The sequence below is a fragment of the Nymphaea colorata genome, chromosome 11 (assembly GCF_008831285.2).
Source record: "Nymphaea colorata isolate Beijing-Zhang1983 chromosome 11, ASM883128v2, whole genome shotgun sequence".
NCBI classification, from domain to species: domain Eukaryota; kingdom Viridiplantae; phylum Streptophyta; class Magnoliopsida; order Nymphaeales; family Nymphaeaceae; genus Nymphaea; species Nymphaea colorata.
Window position 1 is genome coordinate 7,713,890 of NC_045148.1, and position 25,821 is coordinate 7,739,710.

General features: G+C 41.4%; 4 protein-coding genes across 9 annotated transcripts; 2 read left to right on the forward strand and 2 right to left on the reverse strand.

The window, feature by feature from the left end:
• Nucleotides 1–543: 543 nt before the first annotated feature.
• Nucleotides 544–9,906, reverse strand: LOC116264453 (internal alternative NAD(P)H-ubiquinone oxidoreductase A2, mitochondrial-like). Of its 6 annotated transcripts, none has more exons than XM_031644690.2 (9): nt 9,759–9,906; nt 6,957–7,712; nt 6,295–6,508; nt 4,979–5,139; nt 4,819–4,884; nt 4,559–4,722; nt 4,351–4,465; nt 3,692–3,871; nt 544–2,672 (listed from the first exon to the last, which is right to left on the reverse strand). In XM_031644690.2, exons 2-9 carry the CDS (start codon nt 7,569–7,571, stop codon nt 2,520–2,522), a joined length of 1,668 nt encoding a protein of 555 aa, XP_031500550.1. In that variant the 5' UTR covers nt 7,572–7,712; nt 9,759–9,906; the 3' UTR covers nt 544–2,519. The 6 variants fall into 6 exon arrangements, with proteins under 6 accessions (XP_031500550.1, XP_031500548.1, XP_031500549.1 ...); XM_031644688.2 differs by lacking the exon at nt 9,759–9,906 and adding an exon at nt 9,409–9,512; XM_031644689.2 differs by lacking the exon at nt 9,759–9,906 and adding an exon at nt 9,135–9,445.
• A 902-nt stretch (nt 9,907–10,808) lies between these two features.
• Nucleotides 10,809–12,032, reverse strand: LOC116263801 (enoyl-CoA delta isomerase 3-like). The gene has a single exon (XM_031643581.2). It carries the CDS (start codon nt 11,818–11,820, stop codon nt 11,101–11,103), a length of 720 nt encoding a protein of 239 aa, XP_031499441.1. The 5' UTR covers nt 11,821–12,032; the 3' UTR covers nt 10,809–11,100.
• Nucleotides 12,033–19,943: 7,911 nt separating this feature from the next.
• Nucleotides 19,944–20,472, forward strand: LOC116263802 (uncharacterized). The gene has a single exon (XM_031643582.2). It carries the CDS (start codon nt 19,989–19,991, stop codon nt 20,193–20,195), a length of 207 nt encoding a protein of 68 aa, XP_031499442.1. The 5' UTR covers nt 19,944–19,988; the 3' UTR covers nt 20,196–20,472.
• A 954-nt stretch (nt 20,473–21,426) lies between these two features.
• Nucleotides 21,427–23,361, forward strand: LOC116264350 (cytochrome P450 703A2). Its single transcript, XM_031644493.2, has 2 exons — nt 21,427–22,359; nt 22,711–23,361. Exons 1-2 carry the CDS (start codon nt 21,475–21,477, stop codon nt 23,359–23,361), a joined length of 1,536 nt encoding a protein of 511 aa, XP_031500353.2. The 5' UTR covers nt 21,427–21,474.
• Nucleotides 23,362–25,821: the final 2,460 nt, after the last annotated feature.

Consider the following 25,821-nt stretch of genomic DNA (forward strand, 5'->3'; position numbering starts at 1 on the left):
TTCACCGTTCAACTATCCAAGATCTGCCAAAAAAAAATTTAAATGGTCCAGAAAAAGACAAACATAAAAAAAATTATAATATTCTAAAAGCAGTTAATGATTGACGCATACCGCTCTAAATCTGAAACACCAATTTACTTTGAATTGGTAGATATCGAGCCGAACACTAGTCCAAATTTTAATTATATTAAATAATAAAAAGCAAATGATAAGGTGATCAACTTTTTAAGTTCTGTTTTCTAAATGGAAACCTGCTAAAAACCTTCGCTATCAATTCATCACTACCTTGAATTGACTCGAGCTCGGCTTGTTTATAAACGAGTCGAGCTCAAGTCGAGTATTTTCGAGTAGTCGAGCCCGAGTTGCCTCGACTCGTTGTGCAGCCCTTGAGAAGAAAACTGGTTCTGTCTTAAGGAGGGCAATCGTGTAAATGCACGTAGTTTGAAGGATGAACCAGTCGCTACTGCGTCTCTGGGAGTCAGATGCTACGGCGGGCGGCTGGTCGTCTATAAGAAGGGGCTCCCGCTCTCCTTCCCCAAGCCACCATTTCCACACGCTTCTTACGCGCAGCCAACCAGAGGTCCAGAACCAGAAGAAAGCAGCAGCTGAGAAGAAGAGCTCCGATGGAGAGCAGAACAGCCATGGCCGGGCCCAGGTCCATTATCCCGAGAGCTCCTGGCCGTCTCATTCCGAAACGCGGCCAAATCAAGGTCATCATCGCCTGTATCGTGGGTCACTCTCTCGTTTCCCTCTTCAGGGGCCGTCACCTCACCCCACCCGCCGCGACCTAGCTCTGCTAGCTCCCCACTGTAAATCCTCAGGCTGCAATTCCGTCTCTCCGTGTGCATCCCCGGTCGGAAGAATGCGAGTCCTCTCTCTCTCTCACTCGAATTTGGGTCCTTTGTCTTCCTTTCGGTGTCCAAATTCTGCCAAAATGATGACGGCACCACTCTAGTGGCTCTGTTTTTTTGGGTCAGCAAGCCGCCTGAGTTTGTTTGCGTCTCTCTCGGTGAGAAAACTTTCAAGAGGACAAGCTTGTGATTCATGTTTGCCTCTTATTTCCCCAGATTCCTAAAAAAATGTCAAACCATTATGCCATCGATACCACCATCACCATCATATTATTGTTATTAACAGTATGCCTTTTTGATCAACGAATAGACAAAAAAGGAACTAAAACCGAATCATTGCGCTACCTCATACAAGTAATCGTATTTTATTCATCCAGTTGCAACGTTGAATTCTTACGGCACGCCAATACAAAAACTACTAACTGTTACCCTGTAAATTCTGTCTGTGAATCCGGCTAAGGCGTACTAAACATACCCATATGGTCTCCACAGTTCAAAGCTGAAAAATCTAGTATTGGTCAGGTGAGATGTATAAACAAGATCTTATGACCTGTGAAACTTCAACAACTTTGAACTGACAAATTTTTCATTCCAAAGAAATCATACTTACATATTCAAACACGCCATCCTAAAGTAGATTTATGGCTTTGGAGCTGCATCATTAGAATTTCGACACACGCCTTAAACTTGAAATCTACTTTGTATGATGACACAGTTTTTGTGTAATCATACTGTGCAGGATCTGTTCTCTGTTGTAAACACAGGTGCCATACCCACCAAAAGTTGAGCACCAAATGCTTACAGTTGATGGTTCTAGTGAGTATCGTTTTCAAATGATGACATGAAAGAATCAAGCAACATCACAAACCGGTCAAGATGATCGTGATTGGAAAGTACCAACACCCATGAAACTGAATCACGAAGCCTGTTGGACATTGCAGGCGTCAAAGGATAATGGCAATGGCATGTTAATACCGCACAAGTCTATGGATGATTCCCACTAGAAAGCGCATCCATTTGCAAACAAGATCTTCACCAACTTCGGCCAATGGTTGGAATGAAGGCCTTTGGATTGAAGAAGCTAGAGTTTAACATGCACGTTATGTTGCTGTCAGCATACTGGTAGCAGTCATTCTGACTCCAGTACGCCTATCCACAGAAAGAAAATCACCAAATGCAATTTTATTATCAAACTTCTCAAAGTAAAAAAAGAGGATTATAAACCTCCTTTACTCCTTTGATTACTGAGCTAAGTCTTCTATCCTTGCCAGATGGACAGATTCAGATTCCAAGCGTGAAAAGGAAAGGCAAAACATAGTTTACATTCACTTCCACTGACAAGATCCTACTGTATACTCTAGTTGAAACTTTCCACCACATATGGAACAAGTTTACCTCGCTTCGTCACGAGTTCTTTGGTGAAGGACTTTAACCTTATACAGAGCGGCTATACCCTTTGTACCTCCCACCCACGTATATTTGCTAGTTTTGCAAGATTAAGAAAGAAAAAGGAGGTACAAGAAGGCACACAAGAAAGTGATTACAACAGCCAAAATGAGGAGGCTACTATGAGATCTATTATTCCCAGCAGAAAGGAAATACCAAGAGATCACACGAAAGGAGTGTAGGTGCCAATAGTACACCTAGCAGTTGTGTGCTAGCAATTGCTTATATCCTTGAGTTGTCTCTGCCAAAAATGAAAGTGGTAGCCCAGTTTACAGCCACATAAAATCGATTCCTCCAGCTGACTACACGCGTCAAGTAAGCAGAACGCCAGATCAGCCAACTCGTGAAGCCTGCAAGAGATATGCCTTTCGCATCCTACAGAATGTAGATGACGGAATCAATACAAGAGCACCACTGAAGTTTTACGCGAAGTAATCAAAAGTGCAAGTCAGCAAAGCTCCGGTCAGGAGTCATTTCATTGAAATAACCTGTTTGGCAGCTCTTTTTCATTTTCACGCAATTTTTACCGTAAAAAGCCAGTTTAATGACCCTTGTTGTCTAGCTACAAATTCTACAACCTGTTGGGAAGCTCTTTTTCATTTTCACGCAATTTTTACCGTAAAAAGCCAGTTTAATGACCATTGTTGCGGGAAAATAAACAAGCCAAACCAAATTGGTGTTGCCAACCACTGCCTCTTCAGGATGACTTCAAACGGTCAAAGTCTGGTTTGAGGATGAAACTTACAATACTAAATCCATCTGCAAAGCAATGTTTTGGCAACACAAGTGCTGCCAAATGTCAAAGACTCAGAAGGCATTACGAATGCCATAATGAACTTCCATTGCCTATAACTATGACACCCTGTTCCCAATATATCTTGAAGTAGTCAACTGGCTTACAGTGTTCAGGTCTTGATCCGAACAAGGTCAGAAACTATTGTGCATTTTACAAGGTGGTCTACAAGATCGGTACCACTAGATGATGCATAATGATCGTGCATGACTTCATGCTTTTATTTGGTTCAGAATGTGAATCTTCCAGAAAATCTACTTTAACAAGCATATGATCTTCCATACCAGGAAACTGGCAATTGGTAGAACTAGCATGATCGCTACAAACAGGAGACTAAGTAATCAAATCTCTGGAAGAAATTTCACCAGATTTAAGACAACCCTCACCTTCTTAATATACAGACAAGCACACAGGAACTTGCACCAAGATTAGTGCTGTTCTCCAACAAATCAACAATAAAGATGAACAGATAACAGAGGACGAATCTCCTTTGCAGAACAAAAAAATTAAAGCATTGACCACAGAAACTTCTAGCCTGTGACCAAGGCGATGGGCGAAGCCTACCTACATCCCAAGAAAAAAGTAACTGGAGGAAGCATACCTTGTTCTTACGCAAATCAACCAATGCTTTGTATCGCCCAACAGAAGCCATGCTACCTATGTGCTTGTAAACGAAAGGGTTACCAAGAGGAACATCTTTAGCCGCTAATGCTTTGCCACCATTATTCATCCCAATTTGGTTCAACAACTTCGCAAGGTATTTACCTTCTCTTTCTGCAACCTGATCAATCATCAAGTTAAAAGGCATTCAAATAAGAAAGAGTTAAGATTTATAGCATTCCCAACTTCCTTCACTCTGCTTTACAGCTAGAGGATAGCAAGACTTTGAAGAGAGCTAAACTGCAATCAAAGAAGTAAGCTCACCCTATAAGAAAGTACTTTAGATTTGCTTCCTTGGGACCAAGAGTGGACAGAACTTTCATGTGTATATTTTATCACTTTTTTCAAAAAAATTGATAAGAGTTGACAGAAATGTTCAAAGGTAATCCTCAGTCAAGAGGGAAACATCACCAGGTGGGAACTCGCATCTGCTATAGAGAAGACAGATAACATCCTCAATAAAGAAAAGAAAAGCAAAACTTTGACTCAGTCCTAGAGAGTGAAAATACAAGTTCCCAAGATATATACACATCAAGATGGCTCCACGGCTTGAACCTTTGTGTCCAAAAGAAAACCAGAAGAGATCAACAGAATACAAACCTGTGCCAAAGCTGGAAGAATTGGCTTTCCAGTTTGTTCAAGAAAACCAGCACAATCACCAATAGCAAAGACATCTTCAACTGAAGGAACTCTCAGCCATTCATCGACACCAATCCTATAAGTAAGGAAGGTTACCTTAACCTTTCTCAGACAGATCGTGTTGTAATAATGAGAAACATGGCACTAGAGAAAAACAATTGTGACCAACCTTCCTCCAGGAGATTTGGGAAGTTCAAGAGATTTTACAAAAGGTGATGGTCCCACGCCAGTGGACCACACAAGGAGTCCATAAGGAACTTCAGTGCCATCACTAAGCAGTATCTTCTTTGGCTGGACTTCTTTGACAACCCCATGAACAAGCCGAACACCATGCTGGAGTTAGCATTTATGAATTAGCTTCCAGAATCTGGTGCTCAAATATACAAATAATGCACTTCAAATCAGGGCCTAGAAATTGTTGCACATTACCTTCGTCAAATGTCGGACTGCATATCGTCTTAGTCTCACATCAAAGGATGACAAGATTTCCTTTGCCTAATCATGCCAAAAGAGCGCATGCTTTCAGATTCTATAACTAATAAGAAAGAACAAAATGCTGCATAGTAAAAAAAAAAACTCGAGTAATTACCTCTATGACGGTGACATGAATGTAGTCTTTAACATGAGCATATTTCTCGTGCACATCCCTCATAATGAAGTCACTCAGCTCACCACTAAACTCTACTCCAGTAGGGCCACCACCAATAACAACGCAATGCAGTAGCCGTCTTCTTTCATCATCCAGCAGTCCTGCCATGCACAAAGATGAAACTTCAAAATCAGTGAACTGCCATAGGTAACTAATAACACCAACATTAGTATTAGAATGCAGGGAGAATGTTACAACCAGTCTGTAACCTAACGTGAATCAGTCAGGTACATAATTGTAAACATTTTTTAATAACAGAAAATCATGAAAATTACAAAAAATAAGGAAAAATATAAAAATTGTTACCTACGAAAAAAACATAAGCACAAGTTGTATAATAGAATAACAAATGACAAACAGAAAACACCAATTTAACAAAATAGAGTAATCAGAGATTCACATTTCAGTTACACAAAGTACGTCCGTTAAATTAGCTTAGACTTAAAATCCATCACAGTACTGCCCTAATCTATTTATTATTGAGATTAGGGTTAGTTAATTAAAAAATTTTCTCTCTCTAAAACTGCCGGCTGTAACATGTTTACAGATTCTTTCAAGATTGAGGAATAATTAAACAGGTCGACTAAACATCTAACAGAAAGAAGCTCTTGGTATTCAATATTTTGTTCATACTTCTGTGTCCACTTCCCAAGAGGTGAATTCTCAAAGGTATCTCTCGTCACAAGGTGAGATTGAACAAATCAAACTTAACATCTAACAGATAAAAACAAACAGTTGATACTCAATACTTTGTTCATATTTTACAAATTATTCCATACCCGAAAAAAGTAGAATGAGGGACTCATATAAAAGAATAAATCAGGATGCAGTCCAACTTTGTACACTTAGCACACAAAGAAAATTTGACACAGGAAAAGACAAATTCAAACAACATAAGAGTATAGCATATGGAATATATATAGACCACCATAGACGAAGATAACTGCAGTAATCTATTAACTCAAGGGACATGATAAATTGATAATACTTCTACTTTGAATTCTTTAAGGCTGCATACGAATGTCTACACTATTTCCACGTATGTCGGTATTCCAAGGCCAGAAAATTACATTGACTACAAGTATCAAAATTGACAGTGGCACAAATTTTGAAGTATGTCAAAGGATGTTAAGTAATGGTTAGTAAAGTTTGATTAACCAAAAAGAGTGTCTATGCCACATTCACGATAATATAAATGAGCTGCAGTCAAGAAATACGATCCATTCATGAAGCACAAGAATAAAAGAGCCATATACCAGGGTTTTCAGAAAGCATCAAATTCAGAAGAAGCTTTCTTCTTATCTCCTGTGCATCACGTACTTCACGAAGAAAAATGGCATGCTTCTTCACGCCACTGATATTAAAGGTCAAAGGTTCAGATCCAGAAGCAATAACAAGCTTATCATATGCAACTTTGAATTTGTATGGCCCATGTGGCAGCTCCTGACCATTTGTAGTTTCACAATAAACCTGATTGAAAGGAAAATCAATGAATTTATATGCACAAAATAAATCATAACCAAAGCATGAGAGAAACAAATAGTCTTTGACATAAAGGTCAATCGTCTACCTATTACACCTTTGGCAGCCTAATCTAATTCTTTTAAAGAAAAATACACGTTCAAAACCATGGTGAAATACGTGGACCTGAGTAATAGCCACCACCAACAAAATATTCTGTTGCTACTCATCCAATGAAATACTTCCATCAACACTAGACACCATTGACGCTTCCTGCACTACATGCTAGTGCAGTTTCTCTGTGAGATTGCCCCAGTTATGATTCTCATTATCATAGTGCTCGAAAAGGTGATTGTTCCTTGAGTTCATCATTTTAATTACCAGAAATTTAAGACAATAATGCTAAGATTTTCAAACAACACTGAGCTAACATACCAAAACAGAAAGGCCCAATTACCTCATGCTTCCCTGTATCTAACCCAGTGCAGCTTGCCAGAAAGAAATGTGATTTTGGAGCTTTTGCTAGTGCAGATTGTATGCGGCTAACTGGTTCAGCAACTGACCTAAACTCCAGTGTTCCAACACATGTGGAAGCAAGCAGGGGAGTGAAAACCATGTGGTTCCTTGGTGATATGCAGACGACATCATATGTTTTTGTATTTACACTTTTAAGAAATCTGCAGGCAGCCCACCCAGTACCCAGAACTACAATTCTTGGCTTCTCATCGGGCTTTGTTGGACTCAGACCAGGTAAGTTAGAACTGTCAGACATTGTATCTTTGTTCATGTAGTCGATTACTTTCTCTGCAGAAGAAAATTTATGCTGGGATGATGTATTGATTCTCCTGTTCAAAGTCTCAGTATGGTTGGCTGCAGTTTCTCCAGTAAGTTGGCCATTTTGCCCAAACTCTGGTATGCTGCTCAGATTCACACTCCCAACATATGAGCAGCCGTGGCGAACACTTTTCGCGCAAACGTAATCACCAAGGAACCCCCCTTGATCCAAAATAGATTTAAGTGATTGCCTCAAATTGTTCACAGGAAACCTCAACCTTACCATTGTATGCAACATATCCTGATAAGCCAATTATCTGAAATGTTCTATTGTAACAGAAACTGCAATTTAAGGTGTCAATTTCCACTTCCAGTATAGGAAAATTAAACCATTGTATAAGCTGACATCTTAACAAGTTGAAGTTTTCTGCAATTTTCCCTGCATAAGAAGTACAATAACGCACTTAATAGCAAGTTGTACAAGCAATATCCAGAAAACGACTGCCATCAAAAGTTCAAAGAGTTATAAATGATTTACTCTGTAGGCAGAGGACTGAATGATGAATAAATTTCAAAGGTTTAATCCCAAAAAATTATACCTGATGACTGGTTAGAAAAATCATATTAAATCAGAAAATTGGTGAAACAATAAGGGAAGTAAAGATACCTAAGTAATGTTTGTCATAGTAAGGAAAAATTTATCTACATGGGAAATGATAAACAATCTTCTCTTGTTTTACACACCTAGCAATATCAACCATGCATGTTGCCCTCTCAAACTTATCAAATGTCAATGGTGTGCTAACAGGTAAATTGATCTTGTTTTACACACCTAGCAATATCAATATATGACCTTGTTGGCATTTCACTTTGTTAAGTGAAAGCACCAGGTGGCTTGATCTTCGCTTATGACCGCGTAGATTCATTGTCAATTCATTTCACTAGCTGATATCACATGGATAAACAGTGACAAAACAGCCTGATAAGACCCTTATGATACAGCAAGAAATTTTGTCCAAGGTTAAAAACTGCACTGTAGAAGCGCCTTCCTGATCAATGTGCAAAATCTCCCTACTTAAGGTAAAAGGAAAAAAAAAATCGCAAACAATGAACAGATATTTCTAACGTTACATAAGTTACCAATCACAAAGGTGGCTGTTTGATTTCTAGGAAATCGGAAACCTCACTACACTTACCAAAATCATAACACCAAGTTAGTCAACGGAATCTCTTGTAAAAGGATGCATCTGAAAAAACAGAAAATCATCTGTGTGTCGTCCCAGTTCACCAAGAAAAAAAGGAAAAAAAAAACTAAACACAATTAGAGAAATCTACTTCACAATTGGAGAAATCTCCCTCTCTCTCTCACTCTCTCTCTCTCTCTCTCTCTCTCTCTCTGTGTGTGTGTGTGTGTCTCTCTACTTTTGATATTCTTAAACATGTCGCTCGCAATCAACCCTCTTCACGGCTATAGGAACTGACTTTTGATACTTACCAACAAAATTACGGAACTATTCATCACTCTCCATGAAATTCCTCTATTCAACTCAGAAACGATTACAGCTCAAAAACACGTGGAAGCTCAAAAACACGTAGAATTGATAAAAGAGAAGTCGAACATTAAATATCCATGCAACAAATTGGTAAAAGAGAAGACGAACATTAAATATCCATGCAACAAACAGAACATGGAGAGAAGAAAGTTTCTTGAAGAAAGACTTCACTCTTCTCCACCGAACTCTAAAGAAAATTCACCGCCAACAAGAAAATATTAGAAGAATATAGCAAACAAAACCCAATGTTTTCAAAATTACTACGGAAAAGGAAACAGAAAACCAAACAAGCCTATAAAATTCAATACCAAATTAAAAAATTAAATCTGCCAAACACCAAACGAGTTCAGCTTCCACCATTAACCTCCACCAAACATTTGCTAAAATGGCGCCAGCCAAACCTCGACAAAGCATACCGCCAAACTACCAACATCGCATTTGTAGGAAAAGCAAACAAGCGAAGACAAAATTCTACTGCACGCAGAGGTATGAACTCTCGCACCAAATGCTAACAAATGTAAAACCTCAAAAACTCGGACAGGTTTTACAGCTAATCAAGAACCTGATTCCCGTCTCCGTTACCTCTGGGGAGTAAGAATCCAGGAATGTCTGACTATCGTTCAAGCACCTCCCCACAATTCCGACTATTAAACCCAGAAAATCACCAACTTCGATCGGGACTCTGCTGACTCGTTCAAGCCTTAGCCCGCACCCTGATTATTAAATTCCAGAGATGACCAACTTCATCTGAATAAATAAAAGGCCAGAAAATGAAAGAAAAGCAGTACAAAACACGTAAAGTTTTGCCTTCAAACGCCTAACGATGAGAACAGAGAAGAAATAGACGATCGGCAATAGCGAACTGCAACACAGAGAAGAAAAAAATCCTCGAAGGAAAGGAATGAAGTGGGAAGAGGGTGTCGAAGAAAAACCTTCCAGAGAGCTCCCTCCTTTCTGCTCTTCTCTTTGTCTGGTGGAAGCAGAACTCCCCAGGAAAATTGGAGGAGAAAAAGAACCAAGTCTTCTGTCGGAGAAGAGAGAGCCATTTGGTTCAATGGATGGCAAGAAAGGTGGTGGCAGGGCGGTGGAGAGGAACAGGTAGGTATCGTGTCCAACGTTTCCTGATCCGACCTGCATGCAACGCTGCGTCGGCTTTGTGTGTTGTGGCGTGGCCCTGTTTGGGTGCTGACGTTGGTGATCAGGAACTTGGAAGTTGGAGTCCTGAAATTATGGGACAACAGGAACTAGTTTATTCATAGGACAGTTGGAACTTATGTGATGTCATGTTACCAACCTAAGAGTTATTGATCACAACACTTTGTGAACATTTTTCATCTAGATATCTAACTTTTTGTGTTTCCTAAATCATGTTTGAAGTAGATTCGTAAAACACATAAACGACTCTCTTTATATTCTGATTGCACTCTCTTAACTTGGCCCATCTCAGGCTTCCAAAGGGCTCCTTTCTCCACCTATTGTTTACCAAAGTGGAGGTTAAAGTGTCATGCTAGCGTATAAGCACCAAGTCCAAATTTCAATTTTCTAATAGACCTTTCTGGATCAGTGTACCAACGATACAGAAAAATGTATTTCTTGGATCCCAAGTTAAATCAAGTGGCAGCCCAGACAAGGACTCGATTCTCTAAAAATGTAAGCCTTGGATCCCAAGTTAGCTCAAGTGGCAGCCACAGCCCATTTTCTAGTAAGATAACCCTTAAATTACAAAGGTTAACAAAATATCATTTGGTTCGAAATGTGGCATCCTTCCCCTGTTTTCATGTTTTTGGTGAAGTGCAACGAGAATCATATTGGCGACGTACGTGGTTTCATGTCTGTACCGGCCTATAAAGATTAATTAAAAACTTAAAACTGCTTCTTATGAAGCTGTCATTCAAGCACACAGTAGATGATTTTCAATTATATCTTTTATGCAGCCTCGGCCATATTTAAAGAGAATGACATTCACCATTGGAAATCCACAGTAAATCACAAATCAGTTCCCCTTTTTCTTTTTTCCGGATTTCCTATTGATTTTTCCCGTTCTTTTCAATTGGCTGACAATAATAAATCTGGAAGATGGTAGTTCTCCAAAGTACAGGATTTCTTGTGAATACCGTGAATTTCACGGACTTTGTGCTCAAAAACAGAAAAGAAACGAACAATATCATGAGTTTCAAGAAAGTGCGAGAGAGGGGCGGCGGGGCGGGTCGGTCATCCCCGCAAGGTTGGTTTTTTGAGGAAAAAAAAAAAAAAAAGGAGAAAGAAGCGCGAGGGCTATTCCCGCGTGCCATCCGCACGCGCGCCACCGGCCTCCTGCCGGACGTTCTCCTCCATCTTCGCCACCGCGTCGGCGTACATCCCAACCCGAAGGTTCCGATACACGTGCCTCAACCACCCCTTCGCGGCGAGTTCCTCCGCCTCCGCCACCGCCTCAGCCTCCGCTTCCGCCGCGCTCTGCGCTACCCGATCCACCATCCCAGCTGCGGCGGCCTCCTCCGCAGTCCATTTCCGCCCACGCAGCACCGCGTCCCGCATCGCCCGGCCGCCCATCTTTGCCGAGAGGAGCGCCATCGAACCCGCCGGGATCTGGACACCGACGTCCACGGCCGCAAAGTACAGGAAGCCCCGGTCGCGCCTCATCACCCTGTAGTCGTGAGCCATCGCGAGGAGGAAACCGGCGCCCGCCGCGTGGCCCCGGACGGCAGCGACGGTTGGGACGCCGAGGCGGAGGTAGCGGAGGGCCACCTGCTCGAAGGAGGCGAGGAGCGACGGGAGCCGGGCCGCTCGATCGTAGTCGGCCCAGGCGAGGTCGAGCCCGTTGGAGAAGAACCGCCCGTCGTTCGTGGTCACAAGGGCCGCCGCGCCAGAGGAGGGGTCGTCGACGGCGTCTAGTGCGTGGAGGATGTCCGAACAAAGGCCCTGCGTTAATCGGTGCTCCGTCTCGCCGGCGAGCCGGAGAACGAAAATCCTGCCATGGCGTTCCAGCGTGCACATCGTTTCTCCTACCCCGGCAGCTTTCTCTGGTAAGTGGCCGGATGAGGGCTTCCCTTCCGGTCAAAGAATTTCCGGAATTCTTTTTTCCCGATTTTTTCGACCTTCCTACAAGAGGGGAGAAAAAATTATAGATACCATAAAGTGGGGTTGGTTGTTAGAATCAAGCAAGAAGAACATATTTTCTCTCGCCCAACATAGGTTTCAATAATATATATATATATATATATATATATATATATTCAAATTTGATATCTTTTCTTTAAATTAAGATTAATTGATTCATGTCCTGTGATTACATTTCTTTTGCTGGTTTGACATTTTCCTTTTTTTATTGTTGTAATAAAGATTATTGATTTCTTCTTTTTATAATTTTATTTTCTTTTTCTACGCCCATTTGCTCTGTCATAAGATTGGTATATAGCTGGACTGGTTTGAATTGGACATTTTGTCAACCCGAATCGTTAGGCTATACTGTCCAAGTCCGATTGTGGGAATAGATAGTCTATTGGATACTAATACCGGGCACCTTATCTGATTAGAGATCCATAATTTTGTAGATGGAAGTTGGTAGGCTTGTTTGAATGGAATTGGTGGCAAATGGATTCGATTCTTTCGCTGATTCGAAGAGCACCACATGTCAAGTAAGTAAATAATTTATCAATATTATTTTTTATTGTTTTCAACCGATTTTAAATATATTTTATTATGTTTTTTAAAAGTAATTTCTAAAATTTTTTACCCATTCTGAATGGATTCACTTGTTTAATAAGAAAGCCAAGCTTGAATCGAACTTACAAGGCAAATTCGAATTGAACCCGAGTTGGCCCAACTTGAACATTCCTACGAGCAGCCTGGAAAGAAAGGGTCTCTTGTTTCACTTAGAATGCCAGTCCAAGTATCCATTCAAAAGCCTCAATGCATGATGCGTATGTAGCATCAAACTTTGCTTGTTTATTAGTTAGCATATATAACGATGTCACATATCAAGAAAATGACAATCTCCAAATATCAAAATTGGACCGAGACTTGCAATTCTAGCTGATTTGAAGGCGGTTCCATGATAGAAGAATCAAGCTCCTATGCATCTTGTTGCTTACGACTACCGTTTGGAGATGGTGCATGATGAGGTTTATACGATTTAAGTTCTTGAATGTGGAGTAGCATTAGGAACTATATCTATCATGTAATGTTTTTGGCAATGCCAAAGCTTCCATACGACTAAAGTCACACACAATATATGTCACAGTTCCCATCTAACACCATGTTACCAACAACAGCGCCTTAGGATCTCACGGATTCATGAAATGTCCAAATGACAAAAGGATCAGCATTTCAACTAAAGTATACAAGCAAGTGAAATTGCAAGTATTTCTTTCAACTTCTTCATAGTTAATATTACACAGGGAAGTTGCAGGTGCATTGAGAGATTTAGTTGCCCAATCAAGATGAAAGAACCCTGTGGCTAGTACCTCTGTTATCTGGATCTGACCAAGTCTTATGGAACACTAGCTAATGAAAATAATGGCCTGCCTTACTAAGTTCATTGGGCCTAATTCCGCAGCTATGCAGCGAGTTGGCAACAGAGAGTACTTAATTGAAGCTATGTCGCTGAAATTTCACTGCTGCTGGCTTATTTTGGGGAAATCCCCATTTTCATAGAACAGAGTGTCTATATTCCTTTTTTTCTTTTGAGATGGTCTTTTGGTATACCCTTCAACTCGAATGTCACTCTTTGCAGGTCAGAAAAGTAACACCTACATGAATTAAACTCAGGATATGCTTCAGCGTGCCATTCATACCGACCAGCTGCATTATGCCCTTCAGAGTTTATCAGTGTCGATTTAAATGGATTCATAGCAACAAACAAAATAAAAAGTCACAGAAATTTGGCGGTCTTGCTCCAGTGAAAAATTAGAGAACAATATATCTGTTTCATTAGCATCCTAGCTAGCAGGCATGTTTCATGTCTCAATGCACCACATCCAAACTGGGGCCTCCGTAAAGTTGGTTATTCATTTATATATTGCTAAATTAATCAAGAGATATAAAGGAGTTTATGAAGAACTTGGTTGAGAAAATTTTCAGCAGTGTTGTAAAGATACATCTTCTTGATCTTCTTCTTGTTTTCGTTTTATGCATACTTATCCTTTTGAAGAGAGCTAAAAAACTGAATTCGACATACGAACTACGGCATTTGTGAAGTCCATGCATGCTAGGTTGGCGAATTACAGCCGTCGAAAAAATAGTGAAGGGGCTTGGTGTTTGTGTGCGCAGAGGGTTAATTCATGGGTCTGATCCATAATTTGTTGGCCATCTTGGTTCTTCTAACTGGCTTAGATGCTTTGGTCCTTTTCAACATTGCGGGCCCTTTAATTTGACGAGTAGTACTAGACGCCCATAAAAGCAGGAAAACTAAATATTCAGCAAAATTTTGTTGAATACATAGTTAAAATGATGAAGCATTTGTGTCGGCAGTGCTTGCACATAGATCCATGCATGTGCATGTGTGTATGTGTGTTGGGGTGGAGCTAGGGTACCCACCAAGTTCACTTCAAAAGAGCATGAATTTGAGTAATTCCGGTATTGTAGAGTAAAAAATTTTATGGTTCTTTTGCAGTACTACCACTACAAAATCCAGATCATTTTTAGACAATATTTGTGGGAACACAGAAACAGCCTCTTCCTCTTATTAAGCGCTTCCAAACAACCCCCAGTTGAGATGCAATTTGAATTCAAAGATATGTGAGATTTGGGATATAAGTGAATCAAAAACCCCTGCAATTTCCCAGCAGTTGGCAGACCCCAAGAGCTGATAATTAGGTGCCACTAGAAAGGAAGAATTATAAGATTCAATCATCACCCGGTAGGCCTAGACATATTTTATTCTTGATTTTTTTTTTTTTTTTTGGGCGAGCATGAGATTAACAACCCACCATCTCAAAAAGTTTAGTTTTGTTCCCAACAATTGGAACAAGCAGGTCTAAAATTGGCCAATGAACCTGGCATCACGGTCGCTTACAATGTCGACAGGGATCCCCCAATACTTCACCACATGACTGAAGAAAAGTTTGGCCGTCTGATCAGCCGATCAAACTTTTGGGGCAGGAAGGAAGGTTGCATACTTTGAAAAATGATCAATAGTTACCAAGATCGAACTCATTCTGTCTGCTACCAGTAAACCTGTGATAAAAACCAAGGAAATACTTTGTCACGGTCGGTCAAGGATCGGAAGTGGCTGCACCAGTCCACCTGGTAGTTGCATGCCTGCTTTATCTTGTTGGTAAACTAGGTAAATCCAGACGTAATGCTCTACGTCTGCTTCCATCTTATGCCAGTAAAAGCACCAAGTAGACCTGGGCAATGGGTCGGGGTCCGGGCCCAGACCTGATGTGCGGCCCGGGTCGGCCCAGCCAGGCCCGATTCGGCCCGTTTATAATTAAAAAAATAAATTTTCAAATTTTTAAAATTTAATATTATGTATTTTATTATTAAAAATATATTTTATATTATTAAAAAATTATTTTATAATTAAAAAAATATTTTTTATTACCAAACGGGCTAGGCCGGGACCCAGGCTATCAGGCCGTGCCCGGGCCGGGTTTCGGGCTCGACGGGCCGACCCGAGCCGGGTTTGAACAAGCAGGTCTAGAACCGACCAAGGCTTAATCCAATCTAGTGTCAAGTCGGAACCCATGTCAAACGAGCCAGCCTAGGGCCAAACCTAGGCAAGCTACCAGGGTAAACCTACCCAGGTAAGGCCGAACGACCCTTTGAAGACCGAGTCTTGGCGGCACCCAGACAAGTCCCCCTTGAGTTACAAGGCTCGAGACTCTCTTTGAACTTCCGAGACATTTAGTCTCGTTTTACTTTCATACTTTTGCTTTTGTTTATGGTGTGGCTTCTAGGTTCGGGATTCTAGTGAATCGTGACAGGTTAAAGACTACATAAACTTCTTGTTAAGGGTTAAACCCTATGCTTTTTCAATAATGTGAATGTTAAGTTGGTTCCAAATCTCTCGTCTCTCTTTCTTCTCTCACCTGCGGCCAGATTCCCCCATGACAAACGATGGCCACCTCCTTTTGTTCCTTCTTTTCTCCTACTAAACTCCCTTTCTTCCACGGCCGATTGGATAAAGGATTGAAGGCGGTGTGAAGCGACGTCCGGCGACCTCTTCATCAACTTCAACCTACTTGATTTTCCCGACCAGCAACACGGTGCAATCTCCCTCAAACACAAGAGCGATTAGAGGCCGGAAGTGGTATTCGTGAAGGCTACTAAGGACAAAGAAGCATGTGGTTCTAGCAGATTCATCCCTGAAGGTGACGACGACCAGCGGTTCTAGCGGTGCATGGTCCTATCTAGTACAGTTTTCCCTAGATCTAACCGACTACCTTCGGTAGACATCCCCTTGTTCAATCGTGGATAGGACGCTGTTGAACCAGCGGTTGAGACTGTGATCTTGAAGGTGACATTCGGCGGAAGACCCAAGCCGATTTGAGGAACACAGTCCGCCACACAGCTGTAAGAACTATCAGATTTCTTAGGTTGAGGGCGAGTTAAACCTTCGGCCAAAGCACCACCTGGTTCAAGTTTCGTATATTTCGGTCCCAAGGCATTGGAGAGCATAGACGGACGGCCGATAGCCTGCAAGAGCAAAACAATATTCGGCCAGGCTGAGTTGAATCAAGAGGCCAACTGTGGTTTAACGTTGAGAGTTCAGCAAGCGACGAAAAGGCCACAGCCAGAGTAGATCCATCGTGCGGCTGCGCTAAAAGGCCTTGGCCGGGATCTACTCATCGGCAGCTGACATTCCCTTCCCGACTTCCGTTGGTGTTCTGTGTAACCTTTGTGACTGTTTGAAATTGCCCTTGGTTTGTTAGATTTACTATAATCTGGATTTTTTTAATACCGTGGGCCTTTTGGTTCTTGTGGAAGATATCGCCTAAGGTATATAATCCTAGCCGCCGGCACTCGTGCTTGCTTCCTTGGGCGTTTCCAAACATTCCGGGCAAGAGTTTCACCTCGCTAGACGCTTACAATCGTTGCCCTTCATCAGTCCACGTGTCAACCATCTAAGGCAAGAGGCCAACTCTTCATAACCGTCCCCAAAAAGGGATAACCCCTTTGCCATGGTCAAGGAATGGTTTGACCAATCTTAGGCATGAATGATAGGATGTGATGAATTCATTGACTGTGAATGAATGTTGAGTCAGTGCTTTTCTTATATCTCAAGCGGTTGTAAGGCCTAGAACCCATCATCTGAGTTAAACCGTGGGTTGGGGAAAACCTTTGTATCTTAAGTCCTACGGGTTTTTGCACTGGGGTTGCTGTCCGCCGGGTTTAAATCTTGTAATTTCAACTTATTTTGGTTTGAACTTTGGCTTTCTCGAGAGATTTTGGAGTAGGATTGGTGCTCGGGTTGAGATTTTGTCGACGCCTGGTATAGGTCCTAACAGGGCGATATCCCTCAACCGATAATAGTCTTTGTATAGGTGTAGAGGGTGATTGAGAACACCAAAGACCACTGGACTACCATAAATTTTGAAACCCCTGTGGAATTCTGCCATGCTGTCTGTTGCTACTGAGCTGTGGCCTGCTGCGACTTCATAGGTACTAGGTAAGCGCCGTCCATGGCCTTGGCTACACCAGGCCATCCCCGGCCAGGGGCTAGGGCAGAGTCGTACACGAAGCCACTTGGGGGCATGCAAGAGAGGGTTGGTGATAGTACCAAAGCTTCAAATGTAGAGTCCTACGGCCGCGTGGCCATTGAGAATGACTTATATGATGTTCCAAGCTTAGACACTGATTTAGCTTGTGAATCTTAAGAAAATCCCAAATGGAAAGCTAGAATGACCTTTCTTTCACATTTAATTTCATGAGCCGGGTCCATGTATACGTTGCCAACTTTGAAAAGCTTACTATAAGATGTCGATAGCTGATTTCTTGCCCACATGGATAACATGCATGTAGCATGGAACCACTATGTTCACTACGCAACAAGTGTTTTCCATTTGGAAAAAATAGAAGTTATAACTAAATTGACTGTTTCTTACAGTATCTTTGGATTTTTGACATAATTCTAAAGGTTATGTGTGTCTAATCTGAGCACCATGCAACGAGATTCAGCATTAGGAAATCGTTGAAGTAATACAGAAGAAGAACTAGGGATAAGTTTAGAAAATAGTTTGATAAACATACACAAAATATACAATAAGTTAGAAACATGTTGTACACAAATATACGATCAAATTAGAATATTAGAAAAAAATATATCAGAGAAATACCCATGAAACACTGGGATAGAAACAAAGTACAATGTAAACAAAGATAAAAGATTTAGGATTTACTATTTCCAATAATAAGATTGGAGCAACAAAGGAAAACATCAAAGAATTTGAAATGCATATAAATGTCCATTTAAAATTAAGAGGAATAAAAATGTGTATAAATCCCCATAGAAGTCCAGCTTTTATGGTAAACAAACATAGAAAACAAGTAAGAAGTAAATCAATTTCTTTTTCCTTATACTTCTTGTGGATTTCCATTCCTAGGTGATCAGGTAACTTCAGAAATAATTTTTCTCCTAGAAGTCTTGTAAGAAGGGTTTTAGGTACTTTCAATCTTTAATTTGTAATTGTTCTGATTTTCTAATTGAATCTTGCTGTTACTTATTCCATCTCATGTTTGGTTGATATCCTAAAAGAGGTAACTGTATTTTATTTATAAAACTATAAATGTTTTTTCCTAATGCTAAATCTCATTGCAAAGCAGCAGGGTGACCTTTTTGAAATGCTAAATCTCACCCTAACAAGTTCTATGTTCCAACCACATGGGTGGGGTTCCAACTACACGGATGCAAACTTGTTTTTTTCCACATGGATATATTAAGCAAATTTCCTTTCACCGTCCCATAATGCGGGTTCAATATTAAGATTTGAGATTTCGGAATTATTGTAATTATACAAGATAGCGCAACAGGCATATCTAACCAGCCAACCACGGATGTCTGTGAAAAGAAATTTTTCAATTTAAAAAAGAGAAAGTTGTATGAAAGATACATGAGACTATGGGACTAAAAAGAGACGGGTCAAAAAAGCATGAGCGCCGGTTCACTTACATGGACAGCATGAGAGATCGAGAGAAGGAGAGGAGAGAGATGAGACCGATGGGAAGGATGAGAAAGAGCGCATTGGCTTTTTCTAGTCATTAATAAGCAAACATACTTACAAGTCCCATACTACGGCTTTGATACCTAACACAAAATACACGGACAACATGAGAGAGAGAGAGAGAGGTCTCTTGAAAACTCAAGAGATGGGAGCTAGGCATTAGCGGGTCAGAATTTTTTTTTGTGGGGCACTTTTTTAATACCTTTAATATTTTTTAGTAGTTACATGTATAACAATCAAATATATCAAAACATTAACATATATATTAAACTAATTTTATGAGGTCAGGACAACTGCCCACACCAGCCACCATGTGGCTACGCCACTAGAGCCGATTGTTGGGTAGTAGGTGCTATTTGAGAAACAAGAACAATTCTTCTTATCCCTTTTGCCGGAATTCAAGTCCTGCTTTGCGGCATGTCATTTACATGCCAATCAGCTTAACCAGCTATGCTAGGCCACTTTGCAAGAGAAAGTTGCTGATAGTACCAAAACTTTAACTATGATTTGGTTGCCTCATTGATGTAGAGCCTGCCGCCCTCGTGGCCATTGAGAATGACTTGTTTGCGTGTTCAATCTAAGACATCATTTTAGCTTGTGAATCATAAGAAAATCACAAAACGAAAAAGAGAAAAATTCTTCCGCATTTAATTTCATGAGTCGGGTTCATGTATTGGTTACCAATTTTAAAAAAGCTTAGTATATGATGGCGATAGAGTAGGACGTGCCCACATGAATAACATGCAAACAGCACAAATTTTGAATTGGAACAACTTAGGACCACCATGAGTCCATAACCTGGTCATGTGCAGGGAACTTTCTCATCCATTTCCAATATGAGCCATCACGCCTTTCGTAGTCAATTTTGCTTGTATCCAGACACAGAGGATGTGAGTCTCCCCCATCTCTATATAAGAGAGAATGAACCGGAAGCTGTACAGGTAAACTCAGAAGGGGAAACATTGGACAGAGAGAGAAGGAGAGAGAGAGAGGGAGAGAATGGTGTTCTTCTGCTTCTTGGTGGACCAGAGGCGGACACTGGAGAGCAGCAAGCCGGCGGCCGGACTCTGCTCGAGGTGCAACGCCGGTGCGCGGGTTGCCACCATGAAGACGTCCACCAGATTTTGTAGTGTCCCCCTTTATTCAAGGAACTGGAAAGCCATCGTCTGCTCCTTTTGTGGCACCATCCTTAAGTCCTATGCTTAATTGGCTACGCTGCCACCATGATCACCATCATCAACGTGCCACCAATTCTTCCATGTTGTAATCAGAGATCACAGTAGCCACATTTAGGAGGCAGTGCCTTTGCCTAGCCATTCTAATGGTGAAAATAACAGTTGATGTTGTCCAAATGGAAGAAGAAGATGGAGGGGAAGGCAAGTTTGATACGCATAATTTGTAACTAGTGATGAAGAGATTAGAACCATTTACACTCCATTGTCGTCTTACCTCTGGATGGAAATTATATATAATTTTCAAGGAATTCCATTTGTTTCAATTTACAAATATGCTTTTCTTTTCTTTAATCCTTTGCGCTTATAGAGAGAGAGAGAGAGAGAGAGAGAGAGATCATGTTCAATGGCTAGTGCGGACCTGACCTCTGTTTTGACAGCTTAATTTTCCGCTGCATTCTATGTACGCTTCATATAAGTTCTTCAGCTTCCAGAGTTTATTCTTTCTTTCCTTGTCTAAAATCACGGACAATAAATTTTCTACTTTAACTACGGAAAACGACTTTTGACATTATCAATCAGGAGCAGAAGAAGAAGGAATTTCAGGAACGGATTACAATATAAATGAAAGGTGAAGGATCATTGAAAGAAATGCCTGGAAACTTAACTTCCAAACGAATAACTAGCTCAGTCCTCATATACCTTCATTCCAATAATGACTTTGAATGACAAAAATGCACCAAGGGGAGACAGACATACAGAGATGAATCGTGACTGACCTCCCATGACAGCAGGGAGGGCCGCAACTAATGGGGGAGCCAGAAATTTGTAAGCTGAGAGATACTAAATAATATAAGAAATCTTATATTTGTGAGGCACCTGTATATACTATGTAATAAACTAAATTATACAGAGAAACAAATACTAAAATAAAGTAAATCAAGTGGATCTGCATAGGCAACTGCCACACAAGCCCACACCTAGCTCCGCCACTGGCGGGCAGTGATCATTTAAAGAGGAAGGTGACAACATATCCCAGGAGTCATCAAGAGGGTGGCCTAGCATTCATATGAGGAAAATGTTTCATGTCCAGAGCATGACCTACTTGCGCGTTTAGAAAGCATATACACACAAAACGCATGTATCTTGATCTCTTATGCATTTAAATAAATAGCCTGAGAACAGTAATTTCTTTTTCCATGAACTGAGTCATCTTATGCAACTTTCATCTGAATCTCAAAGAAGAAGCCATGGAATTGGGGACATCACTGTGCACCTTCGTGTTCACCATTGCCCTAGTGCTGTGGGTGGCCATGGGCCTAAGAGCACTAATGGCGGGTTCCAAGGTTGGCGCCATGAGGCTCCCACCCGGCCCCCCTCGGTGGCCCATCGTGGGCAACCTTCTCCAGCTCGGCCCTCTCCCACACAGGGACTTCGCAGCGCTCTGCGCCAAGTACGGGCCGTTGGTGTATCTCAGACTCGGCAAGGTGGACGCCATTACCACCAACGACCCTGAGATCATCAAGGACATACTCCTCCGGCAGGACGACGCGTTCGCGTCGCGGCCGCACACGCTCGCAGCCAAGCACCTCGCCTACGACTGCGGCGACGTCGCTCTGGCGCCGCTGGGGAAGCACTGGAAGCACATGAGGCGCATCTGCATGGAGCACCTCCTCACGACCAGGCGGCTGGAACGGTTTCAGGAGCAGAGGAGACAAGAGTCGCAGCACATGGTGCACACGGTCTGGGCTCGGGCCACGGCCGACAATCCGGCGGCGAGGGTCGTCGACCTGAGGGAGGTGCTGGGCGCCTTCTCCATGAACAACGTCACGAGGATGCTTCTGGGGAAGCAGTACTTCGGGGCGGAGGCGGCGGGGCCGGAGGAGGCAGCGCAGTTCATGCACATCACGCACGAGTTGTTCTCTCTGCTGGGCGTGATATATATAGGGGACTACCTGCCGCTGTGGAGATGGGTAGACCCGACGGGATTGGAGAGGATGATGAGGGATGTTGAGAAGAGGATGGATGCGTTCCATGTGAGGATATTGGAAGAGCACAGGCAAAAAATTAGGGAGGGCAAGAAGAACAACAGTGTCGGGGAGGAGGAGTTGGTGGATTTTCTGGACATCTTGCTGTCGTTGCCTGGTGAGGATGGAAAAGAGAAGATGGAGGACTCCGAAATCAAGGCCCTTCTTCAGGTTTAGTTTAACTTGAACTGATCAGACTTAGTTTTAAATAACAAATTCAAATATAAATAAATGTCTGAACTGGATAGATTTAATAGTTTCAAATAAATATCATACATTTAATGTCTGTACATTTCGAAAATTGGTCCACAACATGTAATCGGTTCGTGCAAAAGTCGGACTCATATTCAAATGCGAATTTAAAAGGCCCAATTCGAATCTGATTTAAATATGATACAGAGATTGTTCTTAATTTATATTCGAGTCCTAAGTTAAATTCTAACATACCAACCCATAAAATCATATGATGCATCAATAGTATATTGCCGTAGGCCGCCATAGCTGATGCATTCATATTTACAGGACATGATCGCAGCTGCAACTGATACGTCGGCAGTCACCAGCGAGTGGGCCATGACAGAAGTAATCAAGCAACCAAGGATCCTCCGCAAGGTGCAGGAGGAGCTCGACTTCGTGGTGGGCCGCGACAGACTGGTTTTGGAGGCCGACCTGCAGCACCTGCAGTACCTCCGGTGCATCGTCCGTGAGAGCTTCCGGATGCACCCGGCTGGGCCATTCCTCATCCCACACGAGTCCGTCCGGCCAACCAAGTTAGCGGGCTACGACATCCCGGCGAGGACGCGAGTGTTCATCAACACGCACGCGCTGGGAAGGAACACGAACCTGTGGGACGACGTTGAAGAGTTCCGGCCGGAGCGCCACCTCCCGGCCCACGGCGACGGCCGGGTGGAGATAAGCCACGGTTTGGACTTCAAGATCCTGCCCTTCAGCGCCGGGAAGAGGAAGTGCCCGGGCGCGCCGCTGGGCGTGTGCATGGTCCTGCTGGCCCTGGCTAGGCTGCTTCATGCCTTTGACTGGTACCCGCCGGAGGGCTGCAGCGTTGATGACATAGACACCCAAGAGGTGTATGGCATGACCATGCCTAAGGCAAAGCCCCTTTTGGCACGAGCCAAGCCACGGCTACCCGCCCACCTGTATGCCTACCGAGCGTAGTAATCCCTTTTTCTTTTATTGCATGCAATTTGAATTTTGTATAATATATATAAGCTGCCTTTGTTACCGGATGTTTTTTATTTTATGTGGCTAAAACCATCATAAAAGGTACATATGTGATGACATTTGCTTGGCCACAGTTTTTAGCAACGGAATGCATTTTTTGAGACGGCGTTTAGACATATAAAATAAAAAAAACCATCTAACCACAGGAGCACCCGTTGTTGTATTTGGTGGTAATGGAAGTTTTCAATAGAAAGCTGCTGAGGAAATTGGAACTAATTAAGAAGATTTAAAGTGCCTCATGTCTCTAAAAGGATTAAAGGTTGTCTGGTAGCCCTTTTTTTGCTGATGATATAATTGGCTCTTCATTATGAAGACTGTTTTCAAATAGTAGAGATTAAGAACACCTTTAATGATCTAAGGCCCCATTTGATTCTCGAGGGAAACACTATTCATCGAGGTAAAGTCCACTTCGTTGTACAGTTTTTCTGCTTGCCATCAAAAGCCAAAAATTTTACCTTGAAAAAAGTGTACGAGAAGGGGGATTTTAACGCGGAAAAAAGTCCGACCTTCAAAGTCGGACATTAACATAAGTAAATGTTTGGCTACCTCCTCTAATATTGTAACTAATATTGTAACTATTGTAAATCAAGAGAAAAACTGCATAGTGTAGTTCAATAACTAGACTTACCCTACTTTCCTTTGCCAGCAGTCTATTGTTTCATACTTTCTTAATTTTATGTTTTGTTGGTATATAGATAAAGGTTAGATTATAGCGCTGGAATTGGCAATGTTACAAAAGTAAATTTCATTAGAAATTTCAAAATCGTATCCATTTGTATTAGGAGTATCATTGTCCACAGGTTTATGGAAAAAGGACTTGAAGTTCTCATCTTACAAATGTTTTTAAGCTATATTTAGTAGCAAAGAGTATACTTAGTGAATTTGTAAATAATTACCGTAGTGAATATCGTTATATGTCAATTTTCTTTATGCATATGTTTTCATACTGAAAAATGTAGTTGTGAAGAAATATTGTGGAACTCATTACCACGGAAGATAGCGGTCCATCAAGAGAGAATTTTATGTGAACTGAAGCACAAATGGACTACTTAGTCCAACTTCTTTTGGAGGAATCACGCACTCCTTCTGATGCATGTTTCACTCTAATGCACATACCCGGAACACTCTAATGCACATACCCATTTTGGCATTAACTGTTTCATCATTTTTATTTTATGTAATTGACTCAACCAAGTATATTTAGCGGCATCCTTCGAAATAAACCTTTGCTGTAATGATGCGAATCTAACATATGCACCTTTGCCGTGCAACATATGTTTCCTTGTGAGTTTAGTTCTTGTTGATATCAGCTATGAATATTTTTATGATCAAAAGATCTTGTCAAAACAAGTTAAACATCTAGTTAGTATAAAGTATAAAACTTCATCTATTTACAAAAATAACCTTGTTAGAATAGTCAACTTTGTAGATGCTCTTTTTCTGCAAACTTTCTCGCTGGGTTGATTTTGATTATGTGACTAAATGTAAGTCTTGGTTATATGCTGATATTCTCTGTTTGGAGGTATATTCATCGTAAACATGAATAAATTTCTGCCACATCTAAAATGGAGTGTGTGGCTCGTCCGAAGAACCTAATCATGCATTAGATATGTCAATAGATGCCAGTGTTGAAGAAACAAAAGATGCTGGGGATGGATGGACTGTCATTACTTCGAAGAGGAACCGGGATAGGGAGTCCACATAGTCATTTATACACAATGGCTTTTCTTTCACCTTTCAGAATTGTTGAAACTTTCTAGAGAGGAGATTATGATAGATTCTTCTAGAGAGGAGATTACGTTAATCAACAAATATTCTTGGAAGGAGATTGCGATGATCTAGGACAGAGATATCTCTTCCTAATCATTTGTGTTCTATCCCTAACGTTTCTCCCCTTCCACCTTGAGCCCTTTGTAATTAAAACTATAAATACCTCTCATGTATCACAGATTGATTCAAGTTGTGAATAAAAATAAGATCTCCTCTCTTCTCTCGTGGATGTAGGCTAACATGCCGAACTACTTAATTCTCTATTTTCCATGGTTGATTGTGATATAACAATCACTAAATTTAACAAGAATTTCAGTCGACACACATAACTTGAATATGGTTCTCAGTTATACCCAGTTGGATCTTATGGTGGTTGGAATTTTTATAATAAGATTTAATTCAATTTGGTTGATGTGTTAAGATTTGGCCATTTGTTAAACGATGCACCTTTGTGGATTTGTGTTGCCTACTGCATTGCCCAGAATTACTCGGATTGTGATGGGTTTATTTGTTGGCTTACGTTGATATAAAAGGCCGCTATCAAACGGAGCCTTTACTGATTCTGCATTTTGTTGATTTGAGGAATTCCTATATGCATATCCAAGGAAGTTTGGTCCTGCATTT